Genomic DNA, 16,417 nt, shown 5'->3' with positions numbered 1-16,417 from the left:
TGGATATCTATTTACTCGGCGCAACCTCCCCTTTTATATTTTACAAAAAATGTGTCTCATTTATTGTGTTCATTTGCCCTACAATTCACTGTCAGTTAGTCTGTTTTTTTACCTTTGCGGTAATATCGCATGACATAAAAAATTGGAACTTCCGCTATTTTATTCTATATGGTGTCTACTTTCAAAAAATACTTTTTAAAAATATATAATGTTAGGGGGTTTTGTGTAATCTATAGGCCTAAAATGATTTTTTAACATGTGTGCAAAAAAAAATGCAAAAATGGCTCTGGTAGTGAAAAGATTAAATGGCCAGAGTTAGGGATGGCAGCATATTTTTGGTCGTGGGTTTATATACACTTTAGGCATAAAAGCTGCTTTGAAATACACAACAGAGTGTGTAACAACTACAATTACATCTTTTTTGCACCAAAAAGAAAAAAGAATGTGCTTATGTCTTTTTTAACAAAGGCAATCTCACAACTGTTGCTATGAATACAAATGTTTGCTCTCTGAGGCCATAGCATGTTTATCCATGGCCAGTGATGTCTGTGTGTACACAAAACATACACACATAACCAACAAACCTTTTTGTGCATTTATTTGTAATTTAAGTTCAGCAATTCTTGAACGTGATGACATAACACAACCCCCAAGCCCACTATTTTGCAGGTAACGAATGTTGCTACAGAAACTGAAAAACAACCACATACTTGATGGGAAATTTAGACGTTACATAGATGTGGAGCCTGTGGCTATCAGTGACATTTCTCAGGAAATTGTGCTTTGTGTGGAGTAATGCTTACTGCAGATGTACAGAACAAGATTGTACCATGGCCTAAGCTATATACTGTAAAAACAGCCGTGAGTACCTTTCTTGCTGCAAGTGAGCAACTTCTTCCTGTGTTTGCTTTAAAATATTATTCACTGTTCCCAATTCGCTCTCCAGACGCTGAGTTCTCCTCCTGTAATGGTCTTCTGTGCTTCCCATTTTGGTGATCTCTTCCTGTAACTGCTGGAACTTTAGTTGAAGAAGTGTCACAGAATCTTCCTTCTCCCTCAGTTCCTTTGTAAGCCTGAGAAGTAAAACACCACAGCTTTGTAACCAAGAAATATCAGGTTCCCAAGTAACTGACTGCATTGCATTTATGGTACAATACCTGAGAAGTGTAAGTGTATGTCCAGCCAAAACTTTGTACTTATTTTGAATAGAGTAGCAGAAGGGTTAAAGATGTTGTATAGGCAGAAGTTTTTTTTATCTTAATGCTTTCTATGATAAAAAGCCTTCTGTGTGCAGCAGCCCCCTTCCGCTCCGTAATACTTACCTGAGCCCCATCTCTGTCCAACGATGTCCACGAGTCCCTTGACTCTGTGGGACTCTCCCTCCTTGGCTCCCACTGCTGTCAATCAAAGTCAGGTAGCCAAACAGGAGAGAGAGGGGACGGGGCTGAATGGCAGCTCTGAGTCTGTATGGATACACAGAGCTGCAGCTTGGTTCAGGTGCCCCCATAGCAAGCTGCTTGCTGTGGGGGCACTCGACAGGAGGGAGGGGCCAGGAGCACCGAAGACGGAGGATCTGGGCTGTTCTGTGCAAAAAAAAAAAAAAAAAACACAAGACTTTACAATCATTTTAGGCCTTTATACACATTAGCTGAATATTGGGAGACATTGGCTGGTTGAAAAATAAAAAACGGCTGACATTCTGCCCGTGTGTATGTCAGTCTGTCCAAAAGAAACTGGCTGCTTGGCCGGCTTCTGTGGACTGAACATGCTGGAAAACCAGCAGCCAACCAACGTGGTAAAGATATGAAGGGTCTATAATTGTTATCATAAGTGTATTTTAAATGATAGAGACAGAATTTCTACCAAAAATGCAGAAATAAAAACATAATACAAATACTATAAATTGAGTTGTAGTTCAAGTTCAGGGGGGAAAATAAGTATTTGATCACCCATCAACAAACAATAATTCTGGCTCCCACAGACAGGCTACAGTATGTGCTCATGCGGTACACAGATTAGTCCTGTCAATTTAACTACCTCAATACTGGGCACTTAAACCCCCTTCCTTCCCAGACCAATTTTCAGCTTTTAGCGCTGTTGCAATTTGAATGACAATTGCGCGGTCATGCAACACTGTACCTAAACCAAATTTGTGTCATTTTTTCCCCACAAATAGAGCTTTTTTTTTTGGTGGTATTTGATCACCGTCAGGTTTTTTCTTTTTTGGTGCACAAATAAAAAAAGACTGAAAAGTTTAAAAAAAAAAAAAGAGTTTTTTTGTTTACGTTATAAAATTTTGTAAATAGATATGTTTTTTCCTGCACTGATGAGCACTGATGATGCCGCACTGACAGGCACTGATGAGGAGACACTGATGGGGTGGCACTGATGGGGTGGCACTGATGGGGTGGCACTGATATGCAGCACTGATGGGCACTGATAGGTAGCACTGATATGCAGCACTGATGGGCACTGATAGATAGCACTGATATGCAGCATTGGTGGGCACTGATAGGCAGCGCTGATGGGCACTGATAGGCAGCACTGATGGGCGCTGATTGGCGGCACTGATGGGCACTGATAGGTGGCACTGTTGGGCGGCAATGATCGACACTGATCGGCACTGATGGGGGGCACTGATCGGCACTGATGGGGGGCACTGATGAGCACTGATAGGCGGCACTGGTGGGCAGTAATGGGCACTGGTGGGCGGCACTGATAGATGGCAATAACGGCACTGGTGGGCAGCACTGATAGATGGCATTGGTGGGCAACACTGATAGGGAGGGCACTGGGGGGCTCTCTGAGCCCTGCTTGCCATCCCTGGTGGCCATGGTGGGCATCCCTGGTGGTCATGAGTGGGCATCCCTGGTGGCTTAGTGGCACCCCTCCCCCCCCAAGGCTGTACTGGTAATCAATCATCTGATTACCAGCACAGACCCCCCCTGTGATTAGTGAGTAATTAGAGCACCAGCACCGATCCTCTTCTCTTCTCCTCACTGACAGGATCTGTCAGGAGGAGAAGAGATCGAAGCCGTTACAACGGCTCTATTTACATTACATGACGGCTGTGATTGGACACAGCCGTCATGTGATCAGGAGGGCCAATCACAGGGCCCTCCTGCCGAATGATGTTGCTCTGTGTCCGAGGGACACAGGCACATTGAGATCGCGCCGCTGCGCGTGCCCGCGGCGGCGCGATCTCTCTCCTTCTGAAGGACGTTCCGGAACGTCCATTCAGAAGGACGAGACTCCCACCCGGCCGTATATTTACAATGGCCCGGGTGGGAGGTGGTTAAGAAGGTGCTCCTAACGACAACTTATGTGTTAAAAGAAATCCATCTCTTTCTTCCATTCAAACCTCACCATCATGGGCAAGACCAAAGAGCAGTCAATAAATGTCAAGACTGTAGACCTGCACAAGGCTGAAATGGGCTACAAGACCAGCAACAAGAAGCTTGGTGAGAAGGAGACAACTGGGGCGAATATTCGCAAATGGAAGATATACAAAATAACCATCAGTCGCCCTCTGTCTGGAGCTCCATGCAAGACTTAGCCTCATGGGGTACAGATAATCATGAGAAAAGTGAGAGGGATCAGCCCAGAACTTCACAGGAGGAGCTTGTGAATGATCTCAAGACAGTTGGGACCAAAATTTAACTTTTTGGCATTAACTCGACTCCCTGTGTTTGGAAGAAGAAAAATGCTGAATATGACGCTAAAAATTCCTACAGTCAGGTGGAAACCTTATGCTTTGTGGCTGTTTCTCTGCTAAAAGCACAGGCCGGCTTTGCCGCATTAAGGGGCCAATGGCCAGGGCCATGTATTGTAAAATTTCCTCTCACTAGAACCTCAGGGCAGAACTGTTCTTCCATTACAATCCACATGGCTGTGGGCAGTGTTGGCTGGATACTGTCCTGTAGGGGGAGGTGGAGAGCTTAGGATTCAGAAAGCCACTTCCCCTTGCCTTTTCACTGCACTATGCCAACTGAGTTCCTGTTGTGCTGACATTCCATGGAGCAGGAGTTCGGTCGGATCTGAAAGCCTTTTCCAACCAGAATGTCTCGGCACCCCTGAGGACCTCTGAAGGCAACCCAGGGTGATGCGGCACCCCGGTTCAGAAAGGCTGTCCTAGATAATGACCACATGTAATGCTGAACCTCCATGATTTAAAGTACAGAAAGCCAATAGATGAATGAGAGGGGCCAGGCATAGTAGGGCTGGGGGGGGGGGGGACCAGATAATGCTTGATGTCCGTCAGCCAGAAAACGAGGCAGACTCTGACTTGCTTGGTGTGCAGTGAAATCACAGCAAGCAATTTCATTACTGGTGCTGGACATCTGTGCAGGAATGAAGGCAAAGCTGAATCGGAACTTTAACTCTTTGTTGAATACCAAACTTCATGTATTTAAGATTTCTTTTTATACCTGTTAAGAGTTCAGATTGAAGTGGCTCCCTTAGATCACGGTTAATACTAAAGATAACTAGGTATGCAGCAAAATCTGCTGAAAATGTGTAGCAAATCTAATGCAATCTACAGACGTTTTCCAGGGGGATATTGTAAATATTTTGCAGTCACGCACACTTGCATGTGTGGTCACTCACATCCACAATGACCTAGATGGCTATTAGAATCACATCATATTGATGATCTTCCTGGCCCACGCTGTCACTTGCTGGCCACGTGAGCATATTATCCAAATATCAGATCCAGGCATCCAGGGCACAGTGTCAGAGAGCTTTAACATTAAAATCTGTGAATGTCTGTTGGCACAATCAGGATTACTTATTACATGAAACACACAAAGTCTACCTCAATGTACTGCTTTCCTTATCATATTCCATTCTTTGTAGCTTGCTTTGGAGATCACTGACCTCTTTTGACTTCATTCTGTAATAGGAAAACAAACATGGAAATTGGATATGAAACAAATTAACAGAATAATACTGTTCTCTCCACAAAAAGTAAACGAATACTGCAGACATAATGATTTGCAAGTCTCATAAACCCATATTTTACTCGCAATAGGATATAGAAACAAATTCCCCTTTATATGAATTCTGAAGTCATAGGGGCCGAAGGGACTAATATCAATAGTGTACTCATTTCTATTACAAGCTAAAATAGGCAGAGAACCATTAAAAGTAAGAGATATATGGCAGGTTTTGATCCCAGAAATGACAGATTGGAAATGGGAGGAGATATGTTCCTTGCATTTGGTTGTATCGCCAATGGACAATAACAAGATGACACAATTGTATATAATGCACCAGATATATCTTAGCCCTATTAGACTATATAAAATGCGTAGAAGGCCAACATCAGAATGTTTGTGATGTCATCAAGATGAAGCGGATTTCTGCCATTTGATTTTTTCATGTAGAGAGGTAATTGGATATTGGTGTCAAGTAATAAAAAAATTATCTGAAATTATTAAAAGACCAGTGCCTTTTACCCCTGAAGTATATTTGTTGGGGGTGTTGAAAGATGAAGAATGGTCAGGACATGTAAAGATAATTTTGCAAAAAACAAATATTTCAGGCTTGAAAGCAAATTGCTAAGAGATGGATGCAAGGTAAAACTCCTTCTATAGTCAATACAGAACTGTAGTGACCCATCTTTTAATAGCATCCAGACTAGTTATCACAAAAAAAATGGAAGACCAACTTTGCCTCAGAGCTTTCTGAAGTTATCCATAGGGTGAATCTCCATTGCTTATATGAAAGAATAATAGCTTGTAACCACGACCCCTTACGTTCATTCCACTCCCAGTGGTCCATCTGGATCCAAACATTTAAAAAAAAAAACAAAGAGCTCTAAGAATCATTATTAAAACCTATTTGTTACTTCATACTCCCGGAAGTAATACTACTATAGACCCAAGAACTTATAACCACTTAATAGAAGGATCCAACTAGAGGTGATATCCCATTATTTCCTGTATCCCCCCCCCCACTCCATCCCTCCCATTTTTCCTTATGTTGTTGTTTATGTTATCTTTTTGTTATATTCAGCTACGCTATATGCCAACATTCAATGAAGTTACCCTTTATTACACGTGGATCTTTGCTGACAAACAAGTAAGAGTATTCATAAAAAACAATTGTCTCAGCCTGCTTAGTATTAGATGAGTCTGTTAAATGATTAAACTGTTTAATGGTGTTTGTCAAATGAGTGCAAACCTTACGTCATAACCGCTTCATTTTCTGTAAAAATGTAAACGCTGCTGTTTATTGTCTATTCCAGATGTTGTTCATAATAAAAAATAAGAAAATGAATGAATGCAGTTAATCAAATCATAGCATATAAAAAAGTTATGTATGAAAGTAGGAGTAAATGGTATAGCACGGAAGGGACTAGTGAGAGATAGAGTAGATAAATAGAATAATTCATGTAGAAAATTGTACATGTAATTTGTATTATTATGTATGTTTTTGATATGCAATAAAGATTATGAAAAAAAAAAAAAAAGAAAATAGAAACAATATTAAATGTGTAAACTAAGGAAATATACCATTTTAAGATAAAAGTAAGGTAATTTTGAAATGAATGGCAGCAACACATCTCAAAAAAGCTGGGACAGGGACATGTTTACCAGAGTGTAGCATTCTCTCTTCTTTTAACAAAACTCGTGAGAGATAGGCTCCTTTGACGCGTTCCTCTCCGTCGGCGGGCTTCCGTGCTGCTCAGCGGGGAATCGATACACTGATCCCCGCTGAGCAGGCAGGTGACCGCTCCCTCTGCACTCTGTGTGCAGAGAGGGAGGTGTTAGAGCCCCGCTGCTCTCTATGGGGAATCGGATGAGAGTGGACCGCCTGTCCGCTCCCATCTGATCTCATCCGATCCGATTCCCTGGACGGATGGAAAATAGGGTTTCCATCCGTCTGGATTTCAGGGACAGGATCGGATGCGGATGGCCACCGGTGTCAGCGGACATGTCTCCGCTGACATCGGCTGCCCCATAGGGATGCAAGGGGGATCCGATCAGATCCGCCTAAAAAACTGACAGGCGGATCTGATCGGATCGTTCGTGTGAAAGGACCCATATACTAAAACTGGTACACACAGAATCTAATGCAGCTGTGCACAGTAACCAATCAGCTTCTACCTTCAGCTTGTTCAACTGAGCTTTGAAATTAAAACCTAAAAGCTGATTGGTTACTATGCCCTGCTGCACCAGATTATGTGTGCACCAGTTTTAGTAAATCTCTACCTCTATGAACCTGTGGGAACTGAGGAGACCAGTTGCTGTAGTTTTGGGAGAGGAATGTTGTCCTATTCTTTTCTGATATACTGTATGATTCTAACTGCTCAACAGTCCTGGGTCTTCTTGTATTTTTCATTTCCAGATGCACCAAATATTTTCAATTGGTGAAAAGTCTGGACTGCAGGCAGACCAGATAAGCACCTGAATTCTTCTACTACAAAGCCATGCTGTTGTCATAGATGCTGTATGCAGTTTAGCATTGTCCTAATGAAATATGCATGTCCTTCACTGAAAAAGATGTCTGGATGAGAGCATATGCTGCTCTAAAATCTGGATATATCTTTCAGTATTAATGCTGCCTTTCCAAATGTTCAAGTTGCCCATTCCATGCACACTAATGCACCCCATACCATCAGAGATGCAGGATTTTGAACCAAGTGCTGATAACAAGTAGGAAGGTCCCTCTCTTCTTCAGTTTGGAGGATGCAGTGTTCATGGTTAGCAAAAATAATGTCAAGTTTCAATTTATCTGACCACAGAACAGTTTATCACATTGTAACAGAACATTTTAAATGAGCTTTGGCTAGAGAAGATGACAGCATTTCTGGATAATGTTCAGATATGGCTTCTTCTTTGCACAATTAGGCTTAACCTTGCATTTTTAGATTGCACAGCAAACTGTTATCACATACAGTGATTTCTGGAAGTATTTTTGAGCCCATAATACGACCTCCATCACAGAACCATGCCTTTTCTTATGCAGTACTGTCCGAGGCCCCGAAGATCACCGGCATCCAATATTGTGCTTTGGCCTTAACCTTTGCACACGGAGATTTCTCCAGTTTCTCCGAAACTTTTGATGAGATTTTGTACTGTAGATAACAATATATTTAACGACTTTGCAATTTTACATTGAGGAACATTATTATGAAATTGTTTGACAATTTTTAGATACAGCTTTTCACAAATTGGTGAATATCTGCCCATCTTTACTTCTGAGAAACTCTGACTCTCTAAGATGCCCTTTTTATATCCAATCATGTCACTGACCTGTTGCCAATCAACCTCATTAGTTGCAAAATGTTCTTCCAGCTCGTCCTTGTTAGTACCACTTACTTTGCCAGCTTTTTGTTTCCCTAGCCTAACTTTTTTGAGACGTGTTGCTGCCATCACTTTTTTTCTTAAAATGGTAAACTTTTTCAGATTAAACATTTGATATGTCTTCTATAATAAAAAATGGGTTTGAGACTTGCAAATCATTGCATTCTGTATTTTTGCATTTAATGAGGTTTTACACAGCGCCTCAAACTTTGGAATTGGGTTTATAATATATATATATTTACAGTGGGTACGGAAAGTATTCAGACCCCCTTAAATTTTTCACTCTTTGTTATATTGCAGCCATTTGCTAAAATCATTTAAGTTCATTCTTCTTCCTCATGAATGTACACATAGCACCCCATACTGACAGAAAAACACAGAATTGTTGACATTGTTGCAGATTTATTAAAAAAGAAAAACTGAAATATCACATGGTCCTAAGTATTCAGACCCTTTGCTCAGTATTTAGTAGAAGCCCCCTTTTGATCTAATACAGCCAGGAGTCTTTTTGGGAAAGATGCAACAAGTCTTTCACACCTGGATTTGGGGATCCTCTGCCATTCCTCCTTGCAGATCCTCTCCAGTTCTGTCAGGTTGGATGGTAAACGTTGGTGGACAGCCATTTTTAGGTCTCTCCAGAGATGCTCAATTGGGTTTAAGTCAGGGCTCTGGCTGGGCCATTCAAGAACAGTCACGGAGTTGTTGTGAAGCCACTCCTTCGTTATTTTAGCTGTGTGCTTAGGGTCATTGTCTTGTTGGAAGGTAAACCTTCGGCCCAGTCTGAGGTCCAGAGCACTCTGGAGAAGGTTTTTGTCCAGGATATCCCTGTACTTGGCCGCATTCATCTTTCCCTCGATTGCAACCAGTCGTCCTGTCCCTGCAGCTGAAAAACACCCCCACAGCATGATGCTGCCACCACCATGCTTCACTGTTGGGACTGTATTGGACAGGTGATGAGCAGTGCCTGGTTTTCTCCACACATACCGCTTAGAATTAAGGCCAAAAAGTTCTATTTTGGTCTCATCAGACCAGAGAATCTTATTTCTCACCATCTTGGAGTCCTTCAGGTGTTTTTTAGCAAACTCTATGCGGGCTTTCATGTGTCTTACACTGAGGAGAGGCTTCTGTCGGGCCACTCTGCCATAAAGCCCCAAATGGTGGAGGGCTGCAGTGATGGTTGACTTTCTACAACTTTCTCCCATCTCCTGACTGCATCTCTGGAGCTCAGCCACAGTGATCTTTGGGTTCTTCTTTACCTCTCTCACCAAGGCTCTTCTCCCCCGATAGCTCAGTTTGGCCGGACGGCCAGCTCTAGGAAGGGTTCTGGTCGTCTCAAACGTCTTCCATTTGAGGATTATGGAGGCCACTGTGCTCTTAGGAACCTTAAGTGCAGCAGAAATCTTTTTGTAACCTTGGCCAGATCTGTGCCTTGCCACAATTCTGTCTCTGAGCTCTTCAGGCAGTTCCTTTGACCTCATGATTCTCATTTGCTCTGACATGCATTGTGATCTGGAAGGTCTTATATAGACAGGTGTGTGGCTTTCCTAATCAAGTCCAATCAGTATAATCAAACACAGCTGGACTCAAATGAAGGTGTAGAACCATCTCAAGGATGATCAGAAGAAATGGAAAGCACCTGAGTTAAATATATGAGTGTCACAGCAAAGGGTCTGAATACTTAGGACCATGTGATATTTCAGTTTTTCTTTTTTAATAAATCTGCAACAATGTCAACAATTCTGTGTTTTTCTGTCAGTATAGGTAGCTATGTGTACATTCATGAGGAAGAAGAATGAACTTAAATGATTTTAGCAAATGGCTGCAATATAACAAAGAGTGAAAAATTTAAGGGGGTCTGAATACTTTCCGTACCCACTGTATATATACACACACACACAGATTTACAGTTAGGCTTCTGCATTAGCCTGTAACACTGTACTGCATTGTATGAAACCAGCCAAGAAACTAGACTTTTAAATGGGCTGTAATTGGATGGTTCATTGTTTAGCAGGTTTGGCTATACAGTAACATAGCTAAGGCCACATGCGCACCGAGCGCTTGCTCAGCTCATCTAATCGCATTTTCTCCTGGCAGGAGAAAAGTTGCTTAAAAACGTGTTATAGGCTGCGGTTTGCACACATGTTTATGTGCACTCACGCGCATTTATATGCCTTTGAAGTTCATGTATTTTATTGACCAGAATATTAATTTATTGATTGGGCATTGGAATACATTAAGGTGCTAACTCACCTAAACCCGTCCAGCATTGTGTGCTTGCACTTTTTTTCTGCCCAAATGCTCCTTCCCTGAATGCGTTGGTGATGAGTTTTTTTCTTTCAGCCAGTAAACTTTCCCCTTCTATAAAGCCTGCAAACACCTACACGTGCATGGACACATAGGCTAACATACAGGTGTGTTTACAGGCTGAAAAAATAAACGCCTATAAAAGCAGTGTTTTATCTTTTCAGTGTGCATGAGTCCTAAATCTGTATAATGTAGACATGTGCAAGATGCATATCTTCTCAGTCTTGCAGAGAACACTGGAAACGCCTGTGTTTGGTTTGGGATGTCCTATACTGCCTATACCCTGTCACAGAAGCCAATACAAATCAGAAAATAATTGCACATGTAAATGAAAAAGTTTTTGTGGCCAATAAATGGAAGGACAACCCCTGGTTTCTATAGGGGACATTTACCTTTCCTTTGGGGCCTTTTCACACTGAGCATTTTTCTGAACACATTTTATTACATAAAAATACTGTACATTTAAAGTAGAAATTGCAATAATTTCTTATGCTTTTGGTTCACATCTATACATTGCAGTATTTTCTGTTTTTAAAATAAATGTTCAAGGCTATATTCACACTGTTTCGTGTATGTTGCAGCACAAAATCCTAGTGCTTCTTACATAGATGTGCATCCTCAGAATGTAATGCGTAAGGTGGAGTTGTGGGCCGTGACATCAACATGCTAGGTTGGAGTGTGAAAGCTGGATTCTTATCTGTGTTACAGTTATTATCATCAGATATACATGCTGTTTCTTTCATGATGCTCTACAATGATAAGCCTTTTTACCTGTGAGTGGTTTTTAGTCTATTTATTTTAGTACATTTTACATGCAGAAAGCCCTATGATTCTTCGTTTTTTTACTGAGCCTGCGGTGGAATGATAGAGGCAAGATTACTTGGTGGATTAAACCCTAGGGGGAACATGCTTGCATGAACTTCTGTAGCTTAAGAAGTCCAACAATATAGGTGAGCGCACATCCATAAAGCATAAGGGGTGGAAAAATAATACTGCCACAGTGTGGATCATCACAGTAGTCAAAGTGATAAAAAGCAGGAAAATCTACTCAATGATGTGACCCAGAGTTACTTCTAATTCCTAGTGATGTTACTACCTTTGAGAAGCTTTGAGTGTATTTTTAAATGATTCGGAAAATGAGATATTCAGAACACAAGCAACTTTTGCTAAAATTGTACATTAGGGTGCACATCTATGTTAGGCATGCCACCTGAAGGAATTAAATTTTTAGTTCTAAAGGCGAACTTAATATTTATTCTTTCAGATATTATCCCTTTCAACACACACTAAGACATCATACATTAGTATTAAGTATCTGCCATAAATACTATAATTATATTGTTTTAACAAACCTAATCTTGCTTATATCTGTAAAAAAAAAACTCAAAACATATTGTAAATACAGTTGTGTACCACATTTTCTAAGGTTTACCATAAACAGAGTACCCCATTTAGTTTAGCATGGGTGAGGGTAAAATAGGCATGCTCTAGCACAGATATCACTAAATAGTGGACCATAGTTTGGATCCGGACCCAGTCACCCTCCCATCTGGGCCGCCACGATTGTGCCACTTAGAGGCCATTTCTTTCCCCCAGCCTCCTCTGCTGTCACTCTCCCAGCAAAGCAGAGGACAAGAGGCACAGCAGCATCGGAAAGAAGGTGGGAGTGGGAGCTGCTGGAGTTAACCTTTCATATGAACAAGCTGATGATTGGTCGCTGGGACCATCCTGCGCCCTAACAAGAAATCACCTGCTGGTTACCTTATAAGGTTAAATTGGGCAGCTCCCGCTCCACCCAGTGCTGCTGCGCCTCTTGCCCTCCCGCCTGTGTACTAGTGCAAATTAAGGTAGGAGATTGAAGGGGATAGCACATAGCTGTAAAGTATAGGATGGGGGTGATATGAAGGAAGGGAGGATGAGGAGGACACTATTGTGGGGGAGTGTGACGTAAAAGGGGGCAGAGGAGAACACTATTGTCGATTGGTGGGGGCGCTGATGTGAAAGGGAGGCAGAGGAGGACACTACTGTGGAGGCGGGGGGGGGATGGGGAATGATATGAAAGGTATCAGAGGATGACACTACTGTGGGGGGGGGGGGCATGAGAAGGGGCAGAGAAGGACATAACTATGAGGGGGGGGTGTAATGGGGATAAGGGGACAGAGGAGGACACTGCTGTGGTGAGTGATGTGAGCGGATGCAAAGGAAGACACAACTATGAAGGGGGGCTGAAAACACTACTGTGGGGGGTAATGTAAATGAGGGCAGAGGAGGGCGCTACTGTGGATTGGGGGGGACGCTGATATGAAAGGGGGCAGAGGAGGACCCTACTATGGGTTGGGAATGATGTGAAAGGAGTCAAAATATGACCTTGCTGGGGGGGTTAATGTGAAGGGGAGGCAACGAAGGATGCTACTGTGGGGGGTGATATGAGAAGGTGGGCAAAGTAGAACACAACTGTGGGAGGGATCTGAAAGGGGACAGAGGACGACACTGCTGTGGGGGGTGATGTGAAGGGGGCAGGGAACACTACTGTGGGGGGAGGGGTGATGTGAAGGGGGCAGAGGACACTACTATGGGGGAGTGATGTGAAGAGGGGCAGAGCAGGACAATGCTTTGGGGGAGGGGGAGGTGATGTGAAGAGTTGCAAAGGAAGACCCAACTATGAAGGGGAACTGAAAACACCACTATGGGGGTGATGTAAAAGGGGGGAGAAGACACTACTGTAGGGGGGGGGTGATGTAAAAGAGGGCAGATGAGGACACAGTGGATTGGAAGCACTGCTGTGAAGGAGGGGTTAGAGTATGACACTGCTGTGGGGGGTGGTGATGTGAAGATGAGGGGCAGAGGAGGACACTACTGTGGGGGGATATGATAAGGGGCATGTGACAGATCCAGCCAGGACAGGTGCTTTTGGAAGGGACTGCAGGGTGGCCTCTTGCCTTCAGACTATGGGCCCCTGGCTTTTAAGGGAACACTTCTCTTTGGGAGGTGTGTGCCTGGGGGACCCTTGGAGTGGTCTTGTTTCTGATTCAAAACCATGTCTCCCCAAAACACACCGACTCTGGGAATCTAGGCCCTGGATCATATTTAAGGCCTAGAAGCTCCATTACCAGCAATGACTACATTAGACTGTGAGACTCAGAGCAGATGTTAATATAATCAGCAAGCCACCTGGTGCCCGTGGTCTCCTGCTATAGTCTGTTTATTAAGGTGTTATGTCAGCGATTAGTTGCTAGATGTGGAATAGCATATAGTATATATTGGTTGTTCTTTAGTTAGGGTAATTATATTTCTGTATAATTTCCTTTGGATATGATAATGTATTCAGGCTCACGTGATCTGGTGTGCTATACATTCTGTGTGAGTTCTCAATAAGCAGTTCCAGTTCTCATACAAGCTACTGTCAGATAGTCTTCATAATCAGCTATAATATCTGGTTCCTATGTCCAGACTGGAGGAAGCTGTATACTGACAGATGTATCCCAGCTGGGTGTTGGCGGTTCCGTCACAGGGCAGAGAAAGACATAACTGTGGGGGGGGGGGGGTGATGTAAAGGGGCAGGGGACACTACTGTGGGGTGGGATATAAAGGGGGGCAGAGGTCATTACTGTGGGGGGGGGGGTAATGTGACACTGCTTTGAGAGGGGGGGGTGATGTAAAGGGGGCAGAGGACACTACTGAGGGGGGGGGTGAAGTGAAGGGATGCAAAGGAAGATCTAACTATGAAGGGGGCTGAAAACACTACGGTGGGAGTGATGCAAAAGGGAACAAAAGAGACTAATGTAGGAGGGGGGTGTGAAAGGGGGTAGAGGACACTACTGTTGAGGGGATGATTTGAAGGGGGGCAATGGACACTACTGTGATGGGTGACAACTGTTGGGGGGGTGATGTGAGGGGGGTAGGGGTGACTGCAGTGAATTAGGAGGGGGGGGATGTGACGTGAAGGGATGAAGGGGGGCTGATAACACTGAAGTGGGTGGAGGAGGGGGTGAAAACACTACTGTGAATGGGAAAATGTGATGTGACTTGGGAAATTGTGATATGCAGGGGGGACTGAGGACACTGATGTAAGAACAGGGTTTTGTTATAAGAGGAGGGGGATTGTTATATGAAGGATCTGAGTCATCGCACAAACAAGCGATTTGGACCTCTGCCTCAAAGAAATTTTTTCTCCATAAATTTTATTTCAATACCCCTGCTCTAGCAGCTAGATAGCCTACACTCCCTGACTGCGACTAATCAGGTCTGATCATATCAAGGATCTGCTTGTCAGATGCTACATTTCTGTCAGCCATCAAACACTAGCTCAAGAGAATATTACTTACAAAATAAGGTAGAAATTATTGGAATTTGTAGTGGGTGGGTTACCATCCCATATCAGATATCGAATTGTAGGAATAGTAGATAAGGGACCTGGCATAATTTGGTAGCATGTACGCAGAGGAAAGATAGTTTGGTAATATACATGTGTGATTTGCCATAGTATCATTGTTTTTAGCCTCATGACTGCTCTTTTCAACTTTCATTTCTGAAAAGCTGACCATTATGGCAAATAATTATTTCAGCTTAGTAAAATTAAGAAAAATATTTCAGCTTATTGAAATTAAGAAAAATAGTAATATGCAATATATAGGAAAACCACAGAAGGGAAATCTGGCATTGCCTTACAGAAGCCATTGATATCTGCTTAGCCATCATGCATACCTCCCAACTTTTCAAGATGGGAATGAGGAACACCTATTAGCAAAATTATATAGGCATAGCCCCCTTAAAAGAGAATTATACAAAAAAAATGATTAGTTAAACCCATAAGTGCTTTTTTTACCACTACTATTTCTTTATATTGTCTTTTTGAAATTTACAAATGCAGTAATTTAGAAACTGGATGATAGGTTTAGCACTGGGAAACACTTTGTGAAAGATAAAAAGTGCATTTAATATACAACTATATAGATCAGACAAAAATGAGGGACGAATGAGGGCGAAATAGGGACAGACAAGAAGAAAATACCCAACCACTACACTACCTGGAGTTTGCATGTTCTCTCTGTGCTTGTGTGGGTTTCCTCTGGGTACTCTGGTTTCCTCCCACACGCCAAAAACATGCCAGTAGGCTAATTGGTTCCTGTCTGAATTGGCCCTAGTATTTGTATGTATGAATGTGAGTTAGGGACCTAAGCTCCTGGAGGGCAGGGACTGATATGAATGAACAATATATATGTAAAGTGCTGCATACATTTACTGTGCTATATAAGTACCTTTAATAAAAAAATAAAATGTATCTGGGTACCTACACCAAGCAGAACAAGACATGGGAACACCACACAGGATGGATTGCTGTTTCTACAATTTCACTGGGGCAAATTTAGGCACAAGCCTTGCTTAGTAGAAAGCTATTTTTAAAAAATGTCTGTATATAACTATTTTTACTGGTTTCTTAGTATGATTTAATTCAATAAGTTATTCTGTATACTTTTCTTTCTAGGTGTGTCTTCCTTAATAATGATTTAAAGAGCAACTAATAGCAAAGAGCAGATACTAGCAGGAGAATTGTGGTAATTAGCAGCCCATGTTCAATTATTCATTCTTCCCTGTGGAACAAATTACAGTTCACCTTTCTGTACAGCATGTTCGCTTTGTTCATTTCAACCAAGAAAAGATGGACCTGCAATGAGTTAAAATGATCTGCTCTACCTGGAATAATAACTGATGAATGCTGAGCTGGACAGGAATGACAGCACTCATGGGGTAAGGCATGCAAGGAGCTATAGAGGCCTGTATTCCTGTTATACTTCTGCTATAAA

General features: G+C 42.5%; 1 protein-coding gene across 1 annotated transcript in view; it reads right to left on the bottom strand.

Annotated features, from left to right (window-relative positions):
* Window positions 1-16,417, bottom strand: part of LEKR1 (leucine, glutamate and lysine rich 1) — a 285,005-nt gene that overhangs the window by 61,543 nt on the left and 207,045 nt on the right. The window contains exons 8-9 of the mRNA XM_082251303.1: window positions 4,814-4,891; window positions 870-1,073 (exon numbers count right to left, since the gene is read on the bottom strand). Of these exons, the coding sequence (XP_082107429.1) occupies window positions 870-1,073; window positions 4,814-4,891 (282 nt within the window). The remainder of the gene's footprint in view (window positions 1-869; window positions 1,074-4,813; window positions 4,892-16,417) is intronic.

The sequence above is a fragment of the Pelophylax lessonae genome, assembly GCF_965119305.1.
Source record: "Pelophylax lessonae genome assembly, chromosome: 3".
Lineage (NCBI taxonomy): Eukaryota > Metazoa > Chordata > Amphibia > Anura > Ranidae > Pelophylax > Pelophylax lessonae.
This window is presented reverse-complemented; position numbering and strand designations above follow the sequence as displayed.